The sequence below is a fragment of the Chrysemys picta genome, chromosome 11 (genome assembly GCF_011386835.1).
Source record: "Chrysemys picta bellii isolate R12L10 chromosome 11, ASM1138683v2, whole genome shotgun sequence".
Taxonomy (NCBI): domain Eukaryota; kingdom Metazoa; phylum Chordata; order Testudines; family Emydidae; genus Chrysemys; species Chrysemys picta.
Genome location: NC_088801.1, coordinates 6,911,837 through 6,933,059, shown reverse-complemented (window position 1 = coordinate 6,933,059; position 21,223 = coordinate 6,911,837). Strand labels below are relative to the sequence as shown.

General features: G+C 43.4%; 1 protein-coding gene across 6 annotated transcripts in view; it reads left to right on the top strand.

Annotated features, from left to right (window-relative positions):
* The window catches only part of CNTNAP5 (contactin associated protein family member 5), a 413,059-nt gene that overhangs the window by 203,698 nt on the left and 188,138 nt on the right, over positions 1–21,223 (top strand). For 5 of the 6 annotated variants that reach the window (XM_005279758.5, XM_042843050.2, XM_008167765.4 and 2 more), the window contains 2 exons: positions 1,233–1,417; positions 12,306–12,449. In XM_005279758.5, coding sequence (XP_005279815.2) covers positions 1,233–1,417; positions 12,306–12,449 — 329 coding nt within the window. Of the gene's footprint in view, positions 1–1,232; positions 1,418–12,305; positions 12,450–21,223 lie in introns of those variants that run through there. The other variant, XM_042843052.2, reaches the window with a different exon arrangement.

Sequence of the window (21,223 nt, the reverse complement as noted above, 5' to 3'; positions counted from 1 at the left end):
TCTTCATTTGTTTTTACATAAACTCATTAGTTGGCTTTGTACACAACTAATCTTTTTTCCTTGTTTTTTTAGAGTCGCATTGATAATGCTATATTCCTATTATTCATTATCTGTAAGCGTATAGTGCATTACGCATGCAAAAGACCCATTTCAGAAGGAAGCTCGAAACGCTGGGTTTTCTGACACTGTTGGTTTCTCGTCTTCCTTCAGAAAAAGTTCTACTTTTAATTTAGGAATAAGAGTGTGATACCATAGTTTTATTTATTTGGTTGCATTTCTATGAGATATCACATGTCTGTTTACTCTGGAACCTAAAATAGAGCTTTTATGAGCCACAAAATTTGAATCTGGATTTTGACTACCACTGAGTGAGTGTGTGTGTGTGAGGGGAGGCAGGTTTTGGATCCAAGGTTTTTATCTTATACACAGCTTGACTAATCATTTTGGAATGTGCATCCTTCCATTTCCACTGATGAATAGAAAAGAAAAGAATGCACAGTAGAGACCAGAAGCTCTGAAATCTTAAGGCAGGAACCTGGCTAGAAAACAGAAAAGCACTTAGCTCATTGAGATCTGGGCCTGATTATTCTCTTACTGGAGTAGGACTCTGATCTCGCTTGCACTTCTATGCAACTGGTGTTACTCCACAGACATCAAAGGAATTATTCCCCATTTTTTTTTCTAGTGCAATGGAGACCAAAATCTGGCACTATCTAAATATCTATTCTTGTTTATATTTCCAGAAACACACTGTCTAAAATGTTTTCTCCAGAGAGGGTTGCTAAAATGGGGAAGAAAAAAAAAAAGTGACGACTAAAATGTCAAGAGTAATTAGACTGTATGTTTGTGGAAACCCACAGTTGTACTACATCTGTTCCTTTAATGGGTGGCAGATTTCTGTTTAAGCCAGATGGCGTTCTTAAAATGTTAGGGTGTCTACTGCGCTTCAGAGCTGAGTAACAGGCAACACAACAATTTTGCAGTGCTGCCATGTATGACGATTTATGCAACAATCTGGGAAAATCCCCCTCCATATATTCCTGACCAGGACATTGGAACAAACCAAGAAGAGACTGTCCCCGAAGAATCCAAGCCAGGTTTACCCTGGGCCCTGTTTCTCTTGGGGCAGGACTCTAGACATCTAGTTAGCACATAGACATAGAAGCCTTAATGCTTCGGTTCAGGAGTCCAGGGCTCGCTACAGTGTCTTCTGTTTGCATCTGCCCCCGCAGGAGATGCCAAGCTGCGTTTCAGCACCAGTCACACATCAGTCACCCTGGGCAGCCTCCTGGATGATCAGCATTGGCACTCGGTTCTCATTGAACGCTTCAACAAGCAAGTGAACTTCACGGTGGACAAGCACACTCAGCATTTCCGAACCAAGGGGGATTCAGATCACCTGGACATTGATTATGAGGTGTGTTGAGTCTTTTGGGTTATATCTCTGGAGACAGGTGTGAGCTCGGGGAGCAGACAGTCTCTGTGCTGGTTTTGTCAGCAGTAACGATCTCTCTCTAACCTGTATTCCTTCTCCCCTAAAACTCCTCTCATGGTTAACCAGCCTGAATCATGGCACTTCCTCTGTGTGTCTGATGCTCTAGGGAAATTGTCAGTCTCTGGAAGGTTCATCAGCCCATGTACTAATCTGGGACTCAGAAGGCACAGCCTTCCATGGTGGAAGGATTATGCTGCAGCAGAATCCCAAGGGGGAATTCAGAGGGAGTTTGTGCTGCAGTGGCAACTCTACAACTATTTCAATGGTTGTGTTATGCACTCTCTGTGCACATGTGTAGCTCTGGTGGCCACAGTAGAGAGAACGTGGTCCTGTCCTTAACTCATCCCTGCATAGTCCAGCCAGATTGCAGCTGCCTCCAGCACAGAGATGGAAGGTGACTAGAAAGCACCTAGGGAGGAGAGGTAAAGGGGATCCCTCCTTCACCAGTGCTGCCTTGTGCTGAATGCGGGAGAGGCATCCTCCCCAGCAGGACACCTGGTTCAGAGGCCAGGCTGGCACAGGGAGGTGTATTTCACCCTCTCCACTACTCGGGTCAGCCCTGTACTCTCTGAAAAGTGCCTGCAAAGTCTTTTAGAACTACTGTCTCATCAAGTGTATGGTTAGCTATTTCCTGATTATAACCACGATACTCCCATTTCCCACCCCCACTTGAATATTTCCTGTTTTCCTTTTCATTATGCTCTTCCTGATGAGCAAGTTCCAGGACCGTGCAGAGCACGATGTTGTGTTTGCACAGCCAGAGCCGTCATCCTTCTTTGAATGTACTACGCTGGCATCGCTCACGGTTGTGCAATCAAAGGCTTCTTGTCTGCACTTTGGATTCTTTTCTCTTTAAAGGATCCACTCCCAGCGTGTCCTGAGTGCAGAAACCAGATGGCTTAACAGCAGCACTTATGCACATGTGGCTCAGCCATTCCCAGTCCTTATTCAATCCGGAGTTGATTGTGTCTAGTTTGCATATCAATTCCAGCTCAGCAGTCTCTCGTTGGAGTCTGTTTTTGAAGTTTTTCTGTTGTAAGATAGCCACCCGCCGGTCTGTCATTGAATGGCCAGACAGGTTAAAGTGTTCTCCCACTGGTTTTTGAGTATTTTGATTCCTGATGTCAGATTTGTGTCCATTAATTCTTTTGCGTAGAGACTGTCCGGTTTGGCCAATGTACATGGCAGAGGGGCATTGCTGGCACATGATGGCATATATCACATTGGTAGATGTGCAGGTGAACGAGCCCCTGATGGTATGGCTGATGTGATTAGGTCCTATGATGATGTCACTTGAATAGATATGTGGACAGAGTTGCAGGGAGTGAATAAGGACTGGGAATGGCTGAGCCATTACAAACATTGAATCTATCTCCCCTTGTAAGTATTCTCACACTTCTTATCAAACTGTCTGTACTGGGCTATTTTGATTATCACTTCAAAAGTTTTTTTCTCTTACTTAATTGGCCTCTCAGAGTTGGTAAGACAACTCCCACCTGTTCATGCTCTCTGTATGTGTGTATATATATATCTCCTCAATATATGTTCCATTCTATATGCATCTGAAGAAGTGGGCTGTAGCCCACGAAAGCTTATGCTCAAATAAATGTGTTAGTCTCTAAGGTGCCACAAGTACTCCTGTTCTTTTTGCGGCTACAGACTAACACGGCTGCTACTCTGAAACCTTAGATTGCAGGTAGCTCTCAAGTATGGATGGGCCAGCTCTTGAGAGGTCCCTTGGTGTCATTACAGCTTTCTGGCTTATTCCTAATAATAATAAATATTCCTGTATTGTGCAGTAGTGATTTAAGCCATGACAATAACAGAAATGCAGACCTTGCTGTTTAGAGCCATCACCTCAGAACAGCATCGTATGTGTTCTAAGAGATTACGAAAAGACTTGGATTCTTCTACTCAGTGAAAGATGAGGCATGATCTACTTTGGGGAAGTTCACAAGTAGATTCATTTAGTAACAGATCCTAATCAAATCCATGCTTCTTTGTAAATGATGTTACATTATTCTATATTAATATTTAATATTCCAGTCACACTCTGAGACCCCAGTCAGGAGCAGGGCCTCATTTTGTTAAGTGCTTTAAAGAGCTTAAGATCTAAGAAGACAAGTGACATATGACAGCTGGTGGGGAGAGGGACCCAGTCAAATGTATACGAAGTTTTACATACACAAATACACTTCTTTTGTTGTTGTTGTTGTTGTTATAAATAGATAAAATATTGGTCTGATTCTTAAAACTGGTAAGAACCTACAGCTTCGGTTGACTTTGTTGAGGTTTGTATTGTGGTAGTGTCAAGAGACACCAACTGAGACTGATGGTTCATAAGAATGTAAAAATGGCCATACTGGGTCAAACCAATGGTCCATCTAGCCCAGAATTCTGATTTCTGACAGTGGCAAGTGTTAGATGCTTCAGAGGGAATGAAGAAAACAGGGCAATTATTAAATGATCCATCACCTATTGTCCAGTCCCAGCATCTAGTCAGATATTTAGGGGCATCCAGAGCAGGGAATTGCATCTTTGACTATCTTGGCTAAAGGCCATTGATGGACCTATCCTCCATGAACGTATCTCTCTCCTTTTCTCTTTTTTTTTTTTTAACCCAGTTATACTTTTGGCCTTCACATCATTCCCTGGCAATGAGATTCAGGGCTGGTCCCCACTTAGTCCGGACTTCGGACTAAGGTACGCAAATTCAGCTACGTTAATAACGTAGCTGAATTCGAAGTACCTTAGTCCGGACTTACCGGGGTCCAGACGCGGCCGGAAGTCTCCCCCCGTCGACGCTGCGTACTCCTCTCGGAGAGCTGGAGTACCAGCGCCGATTGTGGGCACTTCCGGGATCGATTTATCGCGTCTTAACCAGACGCGATAAATCGATCACAGAACATCGATTGCGTGCCTCCGGACCAGCCGGTAAGTGAAGACTAGGCCTCACACACTGAAGAACTTCTTCACCAAATGCACAGTCTTTTTGTTTGTTTGAAACCCGATGCATATTAATTTCATCGTGTGCCCTCTGCCTCTTGTGTTATGTGAAAGAGTGAATAACGCTTCCCTATTCACTTACTCCACATAACTCATGATTTTATAGACATCTATCATATCCTCCTTTAGTAATCTATTTTCTAAGTTGAACAGTCCCAGTCTTTTTAATCTCTCCTCAGATGGAAGCTGTTTCATACTCTTGATAATTTTTCTTGTCCTTCTCTGCACCTTTTCCAATTCTAATATATCTTTTTTAAGATGGGGTGACCGGAACTGCAGGCGGTGTTCAAGGTGTGGACATACCATGGATTATATAGTGGCATTATGATATTTTCTGTCTATCCCTTTCGTAATGGTTCCTAACATTCTGTTTAGTTTTTTTGACTGCCGAATGCAGATTAAGCGGATGTTTTCAGAGAACTATCTATGATGTCTGCAAGATCTTCCTTGAGTGTAACAGCTAATTTAGACCCCATCATTTTGTATGTATAGATGGGATTATGTTTTCCAATGTGCATTACTCTGCACTTACTCATATTGGCATTTCATTTGCCATTTTGTTCCCCTCCACCCAGTTTTGTGAGATCCTTTTGTACCTCTTTTCAGGCAGTTTTGCTCTTAGCTATCTTGAGTAATTTTTTTTCTCATCCACAATTTTTTCCCACCTCACTGTTAACTGTTTTTTCCACATCATTTATGAATATGTTAAACAGCACAGGTCCCAGTACAGATCCTTGGGGACCCCACCATTTCCCTCTCTCTAATCTGAAAACTAATCATTTATTCCTACCCTTTGTTTCCTGTCTTTTAACCAGTTACTGATCCATGTGAGAATCTTTCCACTTATTCCATGCCTGCTTACTTTACTTAAGAGCCTTTGGTGGGGGACCTTGTCAAAGACTTTCTGAAAGTCCAAATGCACTATATCAACTGGATCACCTTTGTTCACATGCTTGTTGACACCCTCAAAGAATTCTAATAGATTGGTGAGGCATGATTTCCCTTTACAAAAGCAGTGTTTACTCTTCCCCAATATATCGTGTTCATCTATGTTTCTGATCATTCTGTTCTTTACTATAGTTTCAACCATTTTGTCTGGTTTACTGGCCTGTACTTTCTAGGATTGCCTCTGGAATCTTTTTTAAAAATTGGCATTACATTAGCTATCCTTCAGTCATTTGGTACAGAGGCTGATTTAAGCAATAGGTTACATATGTCAGTTAGTAGTTCTGTAATTTCACATTTGAGTTCCTTCAGACTTCTTGAGTGAATGCCATCTGGTCCTGGTGACTTACCGATTTTTAATTTATCAATTTCTTCCAAAACTTCCTCAATTGAGACCTCAGTCTGGGACAGTTGCTCAGATTTGTCACCTAAAAGAATGGCTCAGGTGTGGGAATCCCTCTGACATCCTCTGCAGTGAAGATGATGCACAGAATTCATTTAGCTTCTCCGCAAACTCTAGTCTTTCTTGTGTGCTCCTTTAGCACCTTGAGCATTGCACTTGGCCCTATAGAATTTCAGAGTGAGGAAATTGGATGTCCTCTGCACTTCTGGAAATCCAGCTAGGAGTCTTCACCATCCTGTCCCTCAAGCTTTCATCAATTTATTGATTTCGTATAGGCTTTACGATAGTGGGAATGAGGAGGCGCTTGAAGCAGAGAATCATGGCTAGAATTGGGTGACAATTTTTGAACAAAATTTTTTTAGTGTAAAATGACCCTTTAAAAAAAACCCCCACAAATAATTATTTTTGTGAAAAACTTTGTCAACATTTTATTTTCTGAAAATTTCTTTCATTTTCTGGATATTTTTTCAGAACTGATCAAAAACATCGTAGACAATATATATATATATTTTTAACAATGTAAGTCCTCTAATTGTGTTTGCAAGGCGCTTTCATTCTTTGGCATATGTGTGTGGAGGGGAGGGGATTTAGAGGAAAGCAACAAAAATGAGTAGCAGAGTGTGCGGAAATGACTCATAAGGAAAGACTTAAACAAAACTTTGTTTTGGATAAACCACTACTAGGGGTGGTAAGAACAAGATTAATTTCTGGAAACATTTAAACCATGTACGACCCCCCCCATACAAGGGGATTAAAACAGGTATGGTAGGTGGGTTATAAGTTGGAGTTAAGGAATGCAATTTAAGAAAAGGAAAACGTAGGCTGGATATCAGGTGAAACAGCATAATGGTGAGATCTTACATACATGCTTCAAAGACTATCCTAAAACTGGAATGGAGAAAGCCCCTGAAAAGAATGCCCTAGAGAAGAAACTCTCCAACTGTTTGGGAGAATGGACTATTTGATCTTTTAGCTCTTCCAATTTCTCAACTTCAGTATACTCTGAATCTCTAGTTCTTGGTGCACTGTTGATGCTGGGAGGTATTTTGAGTTAAGAAAAGCTGTTGCCCCAGTGCAATATAAAGAAGTTTAATTAGTCCAAACTTTCCAAAGAATTTCTTTCCGTGGGCACTACAGACCATATTCTCAAATGGTGTAAACCCATCATGCACCTCAATGGTGGTGTGCCAGTTTACATTAGCTCAGGATCTGGCCCATAAGGGTCAAAATTCACCAAGACTTTTTTTCTTCCATTTGCATTTGAATTACTCTAGCATTTCAGCCTAATGCTGAAGACAATGCAGTCTAATGGAAGCTTTTTTCAGCAAATTTAGGGGATTAAAGGCCTCGCTAAATGTAAGAAAACCATGAGTTTGGTAATTCAAATTATTACTGATCACTAAAGAAATCGTTTTCTCAATAATTCAGCACTGTAATTGATATTGATTTCTGGGTTTTATAGAAAATTCCTAAGCAGGAGACTTGAAAGAACAGAAAATGAAAGAAAAATGAGGGAGGCATGTGATTTCAGCAAGAAATAATGATTCTCAACTACAAAAGGCATTGCTATTGCATAACCCTTCATGTCAATAACAGACTTGCAAGTGATGCAGAGTTGAAAACTATTTCACTCTTTATTGCCTGGTGTAATTATCAATCAATACAACCAAGGCGCAAGTTGATGAAGATTACATTTACAAGACAGTGCTCAAGGTTTTACCCAGGCATCTTCCATTTAATTTTATGCCTAGTCTAACCTGTTTTTTCTTAACACCAGCACCCCCGAAAATCCCACAGTTGCAATCACTGGTACACTCCAGTCTTGGGAGCAATACTAGACTCACTAGATAGACAAGTATCAGGGGGTAGCCGTGTTAGTCTGTATCCACAAAAACAACAAGGAGTCCGGTGGCACCTTAAAGACTAACAGATTTATTTGGGCATAAGCTTTTGTGGGTAAAAAACCTCACTTCTTTAGATGCATGGAGTGAAAGTTACAGCTGCAGGCGTTATATACTGACACATGAAGAGAAGGGAGTTACCTCACAAGTGGAGAACCAGTGTTGACAGGGCCAATTCAATCAGGGTGGATGTACTCCTCTCCCAATAATAGATGAGGAGGTGTCAATTCCAGGAGAGGCAAAGCTGCTTCTGTAATGAGCCAGCCACTCCCAGTCTGGATTCAAGCCCAAATTAATGGTGTTAAATTTGCAAATAAATTTTAGTTCTGCTGTTTCTCTTTGCAGTCTGTTTCTGAAGTTTTTTTGTTCAAGAATAGTGACTTTTAAATCTGTAACTTTCACTCCATGCATCTGAAGAAGTGAGGTTTTATACCCACGAAAGCTTATGCCCAAATAAATCTGTTAGCCTTTAAGGTGCCACCGGACTCCTTGTTGTTTTAGTACAGACAAGACTCCCGTGGCCACTGAAATTCCTACCACTGTCATGTACAGCAATTCGACTGCAGCCCATGTACCTGAGCTAATTTTGATCTAGCTTGCTCAAATAACAGTAACAGTGAAGCTATGCAGCATAGGTTGCAGCTACTCAAGTAGCTATTGTTCATGCTAGCTAGAGCAAAGATATCTTGGCTACATCTACCCATGCTGCAGTCACACCTCTAACTGCAGTGTAGTTGTACCTGTAGAGGTTGAATGTGTATGTGACACAATGGCCAAGCTCTCTCTCCAGCCAGTGCGGTGCTATTGGTGTGCAAGACACAGACATATAAACACTTGTGGCTGCAGGAGCCTTATCTACGCTATAATATTTCCAGTGCTGCTGGCGCTGGTAGGAGCAGTGGGAATTTCATTGAAAATGGGTCAGCACGGAGTAGACAAAGCCTTAAGGGGTGTCCGACTTAAAAATTAGCCACAAGGCTTTGAAAATTAGCCAGAGGTTTGGGTTAGGATTTTCCTAAGAGCCGAATGGAGTTATGTGTCCAAGATGTGGGGGCACCTCATTCTCCTAGGCTCCTTTGAAAATGTCAGACGAAGACCATATCTATACTACGTGTGCTAGAGATGCACAGCAGCAGCGCTGCAGCTAGGCTGCTGTAGTGCCATAGTGTAGATCAGGGGTGGGCAAACTATGGCCCATGGGCCACATCCGTCCCTCAGCTCCCGCCGGGGAGTGGAGTCAAAGTTTGCCCTGCTCCACACAGCTCCCAGGAAGCAGCCAGCATGACCCACTTCCGGCTCGAACCCCCTCTGGCTCCTATGTAGTATGCGGAGGCCTAGCCAGGCAGCTCTGCGCGCTGCCCCACCTGCAGGCACCGCTCCCGCAGCTCCCATTGGCTGCGGTTCCCGGCCAATAGGAGCTGCAGGGGTGGCGGCTGCGGATGGGGCAGCGCACAGAGCCGCCTGGCTGCGCCTCGGAGACAGAGGGGGAACATGCTTCGGGAGCTGCTTGCAGCAAGCGCCGCCCAGAGCCTACATCCCTGTGCCCCCCAAGACCCAATCCCCTGCCACCGCCCTGATCTCCCTCCCGCCTTCCAAACCCCTCGATCCCAGCCCAGAGCCCCCTCTTGTATCCCAAGCCCCCATCCCCAGCCCCAACAGCCTGCTCCATCTCTGATCCCCCTCCCGTCCTCCAAACCCATTGGTCCCAGCCCAGAGCACTCTCCTGCACCCCAAGCCCCTCATCCCTGGCCCCACACCAGAGCCTGCATCCCCAGCTGGAGCCCTCACATCCCTCCCCCATACTCCACCTGCCTGCCCCAGGCCTGATCCCCCTCCCCCCCTTCCAAACCTCCTCCCCCCGGAGCCCCGTCCTGCATCCCAAACTCTTCATCCCCAGTCCCACCCTAGAGCCCTCCCCCCGTACCTGAACCCACACCCATTCCCACATCCATAATTCCTCATTTCTGGCCCCACCCCAGAGCCCACACCCCCAGCCCGAGCCCTCACCCTCTCCTGCCCCTCTACCCCCAATTTCTTGAGCATTCATGGCCTGCCATACAATTTACATACCCTGATGTGTCCTTCAGGTCAAAAAGTTTGCCCACTCCAGCATAGATGCTAACTACAGCATCAGTGTAGTTAATTCACCTCCCTGAGTGGAGGTAGGTAGGTCAACAGAAAAATTCTCCCATTGACTAGCCGGGTCTGCACCAGTGGTTAGATCGGTTTAGCTATGATGCTGAGTGCTGTAGATATGTCAACTTAACCTGTAAGTATAGACCAGGCCTTAAAACATTCCACCCTTCATTCAAGTCTGTGTATCCACCATTAGCAGATGACAGATCCCCGCTAACATGTAAATTACATGTATTGCTCCATTGAGAGCAGCTTCTCCTTTCAAACGTAGGCCTAGCTTACACTTAAAAGTTAGGTCAACACAGCTATGGCAATCAATCTACACCCCTGTGCACCGGAGCTATACCCACCTAACACCTCCCGTCCGCACCCCCGGTGTAGATGCAGCTAGGTCGACAGAACAGTGCTTCCGTCAACCTAGCTACCATCACGTGGTGAAGTGATGTTCTCCAGTGATGAAAAATCCATTCCAAAGTCTGCGTCTACGCCATGGAGTTCAGCCGATATAGCTAAAGTGCCGTACCTGTGTTGCTAAGTCCCCTGTAACAGGGTCTGCTGCCGGCTGCGCAGCTGGAGAAGATGCAAGGCCGGGCGTGCCTTCTGTGTCGTCTCCTCAAGAAAAAACAAAACATTCCGCCAGGCCTTCTAGCCCAGCCCCAACTCCCTTCATCAGAGACCACTGCAGGAGACCCTCTCTCCCGGCAGCTTCGCTCTGTAGCGTCCCTTCCTAGGTCTGCCCTCACTGAAACTCCCTCTGACCCTTTATAGCCAGGAGCAGCCCTGCCCTCTTCATTGGCTCAACTAGGAGCACCTGCTCGAGCACAGGGGAGCTGGATCGACTTTAAGCACAGGAACGACCCACCCTGTCACATCCCTGTCGTATAGATATAGCCTTAGATAAGTTATAAATCAATCCATGGATTTTGGTAACTGCTCCTAGGGACTCAGGCACTTCCGAGCTCTCGGTCTGAGTCTTCTGCCATATGTAACCCTCAGCAACCTAATGCTAATAGTCCTGTGCTCTGATACTTATCTCCTCGATTCAGGTATCTCTAAAACAACATACTGGGGTATTTTATCTACGAGAGCTTTTTTCTTTTTCTGTTTTGTTTTAATGTATAATCTGTAACACTTTACAATTTAAATAGGTTGCTCAGCCCAAGTGCAGTCTCAAGCGAAGCTGAATGTCAACATGGCAACCTAGAGCGAAAATAGTAAAAACGAGGCGTTTATTGTCACAGACTGGGTGGTATTGGTGTGTCATTGCCCTCTACTGGATGGAATCAGAACTACTCAATTATATCGTGTAGTCTGTATAGCTAAGGTGAAATGGGGAATCTCCTTTAGCTGATGTGGTAGGGCCTGTGCTTATTTTGGAGCAGAAGGATCTGAGTTCTCTCCCTGCTGCCGTTGTGAAGTTCCAAGTTCCCCTGGCAAGCAGCATGGTGATAACAGTGAAGTCACAGGTGGCCACGGATTGGATACAGTGTTATTAAAATTACGCTTATGAAGAGGCCCCTCGGTGTTGCCTGACAACAGAGGGTGTTCTATGACTGCCTTCCATTGTCAGTGTAAAGGCCTTTTTCAGCTTAGCCACTCATCAGCAGGTAACATCAGAAACATCCTGATGTTATTTACTATATCAAATGATTGGAACTGGATACTGTATACCCTATAGTGCTGGCAGGTCAGTGTCCTCCTCTGTATTCTGAAATGGTTTAGTCACCAATTGTTCCGATTGTTAATTGAAATCATCTGGTATCTCTACTTTAATATGAAGGGAATGTGATTTAACACTGGATCATTTTCTCCCAGAAGAGCTGTCCTTGCACTCCATGCAGTGTAGAATGCTGGTGTGTCTGGGCCTTTCATAGGGGAATGTTTCTTGCAACCTCACCAGGGGTCAAACACAAGCAGTCCCTTAATGAACAGAGCTTCACAACATCCCTCTAAAGTATTATTGTCTACGTTCAACAGAGAGGAGAGTTGCTCTAAATCACAGTGCCTGAACCTGCCACCCACTAGCCGTTACTTATTGTTTGCATTTGCTATCACCATCGGTTGTCAAAAGGATTATTAGCAGTCCCAACTGAAATCAAAGTCCTACTCTGCTAGGAGCTGTATATGCCCATAGTGAAAGGGTTTAGAGTCTAAGTACACGGCAGACAAAGGATGGGAGTGGAAACAGAGAGGTGAAGTGACTTGCCCAAGGTCAAATCATAGGTCAGTGTCAGATCCAGGAAGAGAACCCAGGGCTCCTTAGTCCCACTTCCATACCCTAACCACTGAACCATGCTCTAGCCTTAGTTTGCCTGATCTTGTGTGTGTAACTTTAGCTCCTCTCGCCATACATGCCACTCATTCCTTCCCCCTACATTTTGGAGTTGCAACTGAGTGTTGTCTTTGTTCTTTCCCAAAGCTCAGTTTCGGGGGGATCCCAGTCCCAGGAAAGCCAGGAACCTTTCTGAAGAAAAATTTCCTTGGATGCATCGAGAACCTTTATTACAATGGAGTCAATATAATTGACCTGGCAAAAAGGCGTAAACCTCAGATCTACACTGTGGTGAGAATCAGATATGTCTGTTTTTCTTCTTTGATTCATCAATTCCTTCCAATCCCAGCTACTGACAAGTGCTGTCCCTCCTGCCAAATGATTGCAGCTTAGATTAGACCCTTATGTGTATAGTTAGTTAAAAGGTTATTCACCTAGGCAGCTGCAACATCAAGAGAGCTGTTCAAAGGTACATGCACAAATTAGCTGGTTTTACTCATTTCCAGCTATATTTGAGTCTGGGGAAGCTGAGTTGGAGGAAAGTTTTTACTCCTTCTCCTAGTGAATTAAATTTGGATCGAAGTCCCTGGGTCTCTCAAAAGATTCTCTCAGGCCATCTAAAGTAATAAAAGCAATATAGTCAGATTCTGATTCTCTTACTGACTCTGAATAAAACCTTATTCCCTGGGTGGTCTTGCTGCTATTCATTGTGAGAGGCTATCAAAATCTGTCCCATAGCTTGGGTTTGCCTTGCTTGAGGGGGCGGGAGGGGGGGGGGGGAATTGCCACACTTATTTTCAAATATGTTTCAATTCTTCACTCGTCCCCCCCCCCCCACCTCCATATATCGGAAATGTTGAGTTTTGGAAAGTGTTCATGAACTCTGTAGCCAGGGCAATAAGGAAAGGAGACTGGCGGAAATGTTATCAAAATGTTTTTCTGGGGGTTTTTTTGTTTGTTTTTATCTTGAAAGTCACAATTTCACTGAAATTTCAAAATGTGAAACATTTCAACTAGCTCTATTTATCTTATCCAAAAGAGTAAGGAACAGTAAAAGAAATAAACAGATTAGAAACATTAGACCTGTTGTAGGAAGTGTCTCATGAATTTACATGTTCCAGGAACAAACTGAGGGACCTTTAACTTCATGAGGAAAGAGAACGGTACACTCTACTTTCGTGTTCAGGGTTTAAAAAAAAAATACCATTGTGATTGTTTTTATCTCTTGAGTGATTTACTTATGCTGCATGTCTTTGGAATGTTGGACAATAGTATTTCCTTGGAGAACTTACCGCATACATTTGTAAAAATAGGGCCAAACGCTGAGGCAAAACGTTGACTTTGAAATGAACTTGTGAGTGATTCAGCCCTAAGTTTCAAAAGACACACATTAGTATGTTTTATCCAGGTATTAAATATGTTTTTTTTTTTTGGTCACAATGTGGGTCTTTTTTGGAGTCTTTGAGCTGGGAAGAATGACGACACTTCAACTCCAAAAGCACAGACCTCTTGGTGAAAAAATAAAATCCTGCTTGATCAGAGGAATGGCCCCCAAAATGTCTACACCTAGTGCAAAGGACAGAAAATGCAGACTGGCAATATAGACCCTCCATTTAGACAGTACGCTTGGATGGTGCATTTTATTATCATTGCACTTGTCCTTTTCTGCAACTCATTTGTAGTCACTGGACTTGCAATAAATGTCCTTCGGGAAAGGCCTTGAGACAACGAGGCAATATGTCTCTTCTGAACTGGAATTTGCCTTTAGATTTCCCTGTTCAACCTGTAACCATTCTTCTTGGTCATCCCATGCAATGTTAGTGACTATCTGCCTTCTCTCCGGGGAGCTTTTTCTTTCCATTCTGGTAGATTTTCCTCTTCAAACCTTGACCTTGATGACTGTCATATAGAGTCCCCGCATTCCCTCTCTTAACTATTCAGTGGTTTGGGTTGGAAAATGTTGTCAAACTTCCATAACCATCAGTACCACCACCACCACTTTGGGATGAAATCTCATGTTCACCAAGTGTCCCTGTGTGGCTTTTACAAACACTTAAAATAAATCACCCAGTCTCTTAGGGCTTGTCTTCACTACCCACCTGGATCAGCGGGTAGAAATCGATCTCTCGGGGATCGAATTATCGCGTCTCGTCGGGACATGACAATCGATCCCCGAATCGACGCACGTACTCCACCAGCCCAGGTAGGAGTAAGCGCCGTCGACGGAGGAGCCGCGGCGGTCGATTTGCTGCCGTCCTCACAACGGGGTAAGTCGGATCGGATACGTCGAATTCAGCTACGCTATTCCCGTAGCTGAATGTGCGTATCTTAAATCGATCCCCCCCACCCCCAGTGTAGGCCTAGCCTCAGAGAGCCTAATTGTAGCTGCTGGGGCAGATTTTATGCACTGCCCGACTCCTTTTATGTTGCCCAGGCAGTGGAAAGGGAGTAGAGACTGGCCAACTTTGGGGAGTCCACAGCTGGTGTAAAGCTAGCTCCTATGCAAGCCTCCCATCAGTTCTTGACCCACTTGGTGGGGGGCTATGGACAGAGCATGATGATAAGAACATAAGAACGGCCGTTCTGGGCCAGACCAAAGGTCCATCTAGCCCAGTATCCTGTCTTCCGACAATGGCCAATGCCAGGTGCCCCATAGGGAATGAACAGAACAGGTAATCATCAATTGAGCCATCCCCTGTTGCCCATTCCCAGCTTCTGGCAAGCAGAGGCTAGGGACACCATCCCTGCCCATCCTGGCTAATCTCCATTGATGGACCTATCCTCCATGAATTTACCTAGTTCTTTTTTTAACCCAGTTATAATCTTGGCCTTCACAACATGCTCTGGCAAAGAGTTCCACAGATTGATGCACTCTGGCACTCCCCAGCTCGTGGATGGTCACTAAGGCACCATATCTAGCTAGTACAGATTAGAGGGCCGACAGTGGGTCAGGAAGCTGTAACCAGCCCTCATCTCTGCTGCATCCATCAGAAGTTGGACACAACAGAGCATCTGGCCTCCTCGTTCTACCCCATATCTGCCTAGTCTTAGGACTGGGCCACACTAAGCCCCCAGTTCGAACTAAGATATGCAACTTCAGCTATGTGAATAACGTAGCTGAAGTTGAAGTACCTTAGTTCGAACTACAAAGTACTTACTGGGGGTCCACATGCAGCAGGCAGGCTCCCCCGTTGACTCCGTGTACTCCTCTCGCGGAGCAGGAGTACCGTCGTCAACGTTGAGCACTTCCGGGATTGATTTATCGCGTCTAGACAAGACATGATAAATCGATCCCAGAAGATTGAATGCTTACCCCCGAACCCGGAGGTAAGTATAGATGTACCCTTAGGCTTTTGGCCTACAGTTTAGCCTTTAGTGAGATCACCCAGACTTTCATACCTGTGTGAAAGAGACCTTGAGTAGAACATGGCGGGGAAGTAGATTGGGAGTAGGAAAGAAGAAAAGACAGTTCTTGAGTTTCTTGACACTGTGCTATTGTTCCTGTTCACTTAAAATAGGGAATGTTCCCCTCCCCATTCCCCAGGTTAATAAATTTATTGATGTATTTTTTAAATAGCAGAGAGAACCCCTAGTCTCTTTGCGATCTGAGAGGAAAGTGTCAGGCTTTTCCGTTTCCTGTTGTAAACAGGTGTAGTCAGCACTCGTGTGCTTGAAATTCTATGTCAGCTTGCCATGCTGAATCTGGGAATGACAATTCAGCATAGTGAGGGATGTGGTGACACACAAATGCATCACTGTGCTCCCGGGGGAAATAACCAATTGCCAGCATCAACGAGTGAGGAGAAATGCCTAGTGACAGGAGAATGTAAACTAATAATTCATTCCTTTCCAAACATGCTATTCTGTTAAGTTGATTTGAGGCACTATCATCTTGAGAAGAATCTGCTTGTCTATACTCATGTCTCCTTCTGCCTAAGCACTATGATAAGTGTTCATTATTACGTCTCAAAATCAGGCCAGTCATTTCTAAAGATCCCAAGTAGCGCTTATAGGTCAGAGAGTTGGAAAACAACACATTTTTGTTACTTGTACACCGAGGAAAAATTTGTTGGAACCACTGAGAGAAAACAGACGTGGATCACCACAATGCTTTCCCAGCTCTCAATTTTCCAGAGTGCACCATAACTTCTGCAGAGATGGGTGGGACTATAGGGGGAAAATGCTGAAATTGCATCCTGGCCTACCACAAGACCCCCGGTGATGGATAGCTAGGCCGAGTCCAGTTCACTTTGGTTTTCCACTAGAATTTTCAGAATTTCCACTAGCAGGTTCAGAATGAGGCTGAGTCCCTTACAGCTATAGTTCCTAGACTCTGGATTGCAACTCTGAAACAATAACCTTTTTTTCCTGTTTCCAACCGTCTTACACTTTAATGTCTCATTAGCTCTTTATAAGTGCTGGGAGCATGGCCTTTGGTTAGCTAGCAGATGGGGTAGAGATCCTGCTGGCTACGACACTGACGTTTCTCAGGGCACCCCAGGGCTGTGATTCAACTTGTTGCCACCCTCCTCCAGTGTGAGGGAGTCTTGTGTGCCCAGCTGGGTGTGAGCTCCCTATCACAAGCAGCAAGTCAGCCAGTCAAGCACTCTCTGGGCTGTACCAGCCCTGTTGGTTGACAATAGATGCAGCTAGTCGCTGACTCCCTTCAAAGTGTCCCCCTGTGGTTATCTGGCCCCGATCACTGAAATCCCAGCTCCTCCATTCCCCAAGGATCAGAGATCCCCAGCTTACCAGTTTTACCTTAGAGCACTGCTCCTGAATCACACACACAACTTGAATCCGGTTATAGTAAAGCAAAAGGAAATTTATTTTAAAAAAGCGCAGAGATTCAAATAGAAACCAGTGTGTGTGATGGAAACAGATGGTTACATTAACAACAAAATCATAACATGCAAACTAGGGCTTACGCTTATTAATAGTCACCTTTCCTAGCGAATAAAGTAGATTGTCACTCCCAAGTTCAGTCTTTTGCAGTATTTGCTGGCCCCAGGGAGCCAGAACCCGGTCTGTCATAAAACATCCTTACACATCAAGATACCTCTTCAGTGACTGGATGTAGAGTGTCTTTCTCCACCCTGTGCTATACTGAATCTTTTTTTTTTGGGGGGGGGGGGGGTCTTTATTCACAGATATATCATAAAAGGAATGATATGACAGTAATGATATATCATCACAGATATATCATTACTGTCATATCATTCCTTTTCCCTTCCAAGTGGTTTCAATATTTATAGTTTACCTTTGATGGTTTTCCATTGATTTGTCAAGATTGTTGCAATGATGGACAATAGCACAAGGCATTACATAATTAGCCAGGTGAAGGGGGTCACAACAGTGAGACACATAATTTCCTGGTGACTCAATTTCATTCCAAGAACGTATAGTTATGTTATTCCTTAAACATTACAATATACACATCTCACAATGATTAAGAGTAGCAATAAGTTACAAGCTTTCAGTAGAGACGTCACCTGCTGCCCTTTATGGCTAGATACCATGAAATTATTAGTTATTACCATGATATTCAAGCAGTTAAGGATGTCAAAGCAACCCCCCATTCTGATTAAATGACCCTGTGTTTTAAAGTCTCCTCCAAATTATGCGTAATCAGTAATCTACATAGTACCCTATATATATACATAGTGTAGGAAGGAGGGTTGAATTTACTCAACCAGAGTTAGGAGCTGGAATCTGAGCTATTCAGTCCCATGGTTTAAGTCGGGGTAGGCAACCCGCGAGATGATTTTCAGTAGCCCTCACACTGCCCGGGTCCTGGCCACTGGTCGGGGGGCTCTGCATTTTAATTTAATTTTAAATGAAGCTTCTTAAACATTTTAAAAACCTTATTTACTTTTCATACAACCATAGTTGAGTTATATATTATAAACTTATAGAAAGAGACCTTCTAAAAACATTAAAATGTATGACGGGCATGCGAAACCTTAAATTAGAGTGAATAAATGAAGACTCGGCACACCACTTCTGAAAGGTTGCCGACCCCTGGTTTAAGCCATTAGTCAGTCCCCTTTGGCCTTATCATATTGTAACTCACAGAGTTTAAAGGGGAAAACAAATTCAATGAAGAAACTAATAAAAAAAGTTGATCAGAATTGCTTTGCAGGCACTTTTCTATTTTAAAGTGGATATTGCTGAGTATCAATAATAAAAAAAAAAAATCTCCTTGCTATTATGTTTTGTTCCAGAGAATAAAATCTAATAAACCACAGACAAGTTTACCCTGGATTGACATAAAGCACAAGCCAGGGTTGTGATAATTCGCAAATTTCAGCTAACTCATCCGTTATGTTCACTCCTCAGTAAGGTGAATTGCTGGCTTTAGCCTTGCTCTCCCTCGTCAAAGGAAGGAGACTATTGAGTGATCTATAGATTTGTTTAATTTTTTTTTCTTGCTGTGCCTCCCTCCCTTGCTTGGGGTCCGTCCCCAGAAGGAATGATTTATAATTTTTCAAATTAGCTTTATAGCTGCTCCTGTCATTTGCAGCCGAGTCTCAGCTACGGCCGCCTATTATGGAGCGATAATGTTCAGTTACTGCAAGTGCAAAGGCTGTAAAATCTTTTGTTACAATGTTGGCCTGTGACCTAAAAGCTCAGGAGACTGAGATAAAGAAAACTCAGAGCTGTTTAGCCAAGCATATAATCCCCCGGAGTCCCACAGGGAAAATACTTTAGTCTATTGAATGCTTTATTTTGGTTAAATGATACTTTTCCTTGTAGGGACCCAATCTCTAAATAAATAAATAAAGCCAGCATGACCCTCCTCTACTCTCTTGTTAATACGCATGAGGCCATCGCTTATGCTCGGGTAATCTCAGCTCTGTCCACTAACCAGCCATCTGACCTCTCCCTGTAACTCTCCCTAGATAAAACATATCTCTGCTTTATTGGATACTGTCCCCAAAGTGGCTAATGAACAGAATAAAGATCCCCTGTTCCTTCAGGGGAAGTGAGAGCTCAGAAATATTCTTTGCTCTCCCTATTCACGCTATGGGCTTGGTCTGCATCTCTTTGGTAGGCTAAACATAGAGGGTTCTTGTTCAGGTGACTGTTCTGATGTATCAGCATCGGTTCATCTGGCCATCTGCCTCATCCTACTGCGACTGTAGCAGTTTCCCCTGTTTCTTCAAAAACAGCTAGGACTAGGTAAAGCCAAAAAAAAAAAAAATGCTGAATGGTTCATTCATGTCTATTCTTCTAGGGTTTGATTCAAAGCCCTGAGAAGTCATTGGAAAGAGGCCAGTTGGCTTTGGATTAGGGTCATAGCCTTCAGAATCATCTGGTCCTCTGTGTGGTATCACATTTGTATCCCAATCAACTATATGGCAACAGTATCCTCAAGTTGGGTCTCTTAGAAAAATATTTCGTCTCTTCCTTGAACACTAAAGTGCTGTTTTCTGCTATGATTTCAACTGTTCAATCAACATCTTTCCCAAAGTAGGACACACTCACCCCGCTATGTCTCTCCTGCCAATATAGAGAGTGATAGAACACTGCTCTGAGAGGTGAGGGTCAGAACAACATTTGCCTAGGAAATATTTAAACATCTCCATTTTATTCTGTAGATTTAGAGAGTTCCACTTGTAATAGCAGTAAGAGCCCTTTTGAATAGATTTCATTACTTATTAAAGGCACAGTTAATCAGTTTGGAGACATCGGATTCAATGGAATTCTCAACTGCCTGATGATAGTTAGCTGGTGTTTCTAGCAGCTGTACAGAACGGATCCCCCTTCTCTCTCTAGAGACTAGACTCCTCTTGTCCTATTTCCCTGCCAATGAACATTTACTTTTCAGTTAAACTGGGTTAATTTGTAAAATCAACTGTTTGCTGAAAGTCTTGTATGCACTCGAGAGATTCCCAAACTGCAGCCAACTGGGTCTGATGAAATGTAGGTTTATAGGGAATTGTTTGCTTTTGACTAGAGCCAGTGGAATAACTTTTGTGGATAATATTCATTGCACATTTAACCCCTTTTATTTTGCAAAGCTTTCCAACTTCAGTAGATGAAGTATTCCACATAGTATAATTCACATAGTATTCTTTGCAGCTAGCTGTAGGCAGGTCCTTTTAACATTTGAATCTGGTCAGCTGTATGACATTAAGGAGGCTTGGTCTAGATGAGTATGTGGATGGGAGACCAATCAAAACCAATCGGTACTGGTAATTCAGTAAGTAACTGAATTTCATCTGGGTACATACTGAACTCTTACCTTAGCCTGCTGCTAAGAGGTGTTGTGCTGACTTTCAGATGAGACAGAAAAGTGTGCTTGAAGCACATAAGATCCCACCATATATTTTTCACATATGGGGACATTTACTCCAATATCCTGACCAAATTCGAACTCAGGTAAATTACATTCTGCGTACTTAAAATCCTGGATATAAATTCAATCAGATGACGTATACTTCACTTTCTAAATCTATCAGGGCAGATCTATTAGTGGAGGTAACTACACTGACATTCATGGAGCTACGCTGGCTTATACCAAAAGTTAATTTGGCCCATTCTGAAATTTTGCTGTGCACTGTGAAACACTTGGTTTATTCTGGGTGCATTTCAGCCAGTTAGTAACGGTTGCAAAGAATTTGGAGACAAAACCGGATCTAAACTCTAGCTTCATTTAGCCATGTTGTGCCATGTAAAGATTAGCACCCCGCTTGCTGCTCATGAAGCAAATGGCTCACTTCTTCTAATGAGAGATGGGGGTGTAGGCTCAGAAAAAATATGAACGGCAATGAACATTCTCTCTGAACTCAAGCCTCTGTATGTTTTTAGTGGTCCATGAAAGTTCGACTAATTGTTTTTGTAGAATGAGTTGAAATATTTTCAATGTAAAAATTTCAATGACAATTTTTTCTGCATTTTTAATTTTGACTATAAAAATATGAAAATGTTGAGCTAATTTTCAGTTTTTCTTGGCATGAGTCCAATCAGCTTTACCTATTTGTTCATGTAATTTTCATATATTTTTGTGCCTTATGGTTTTGGCGGAGGCCAGAAGTAGAAATACCCCAAGAAAAGTAGTC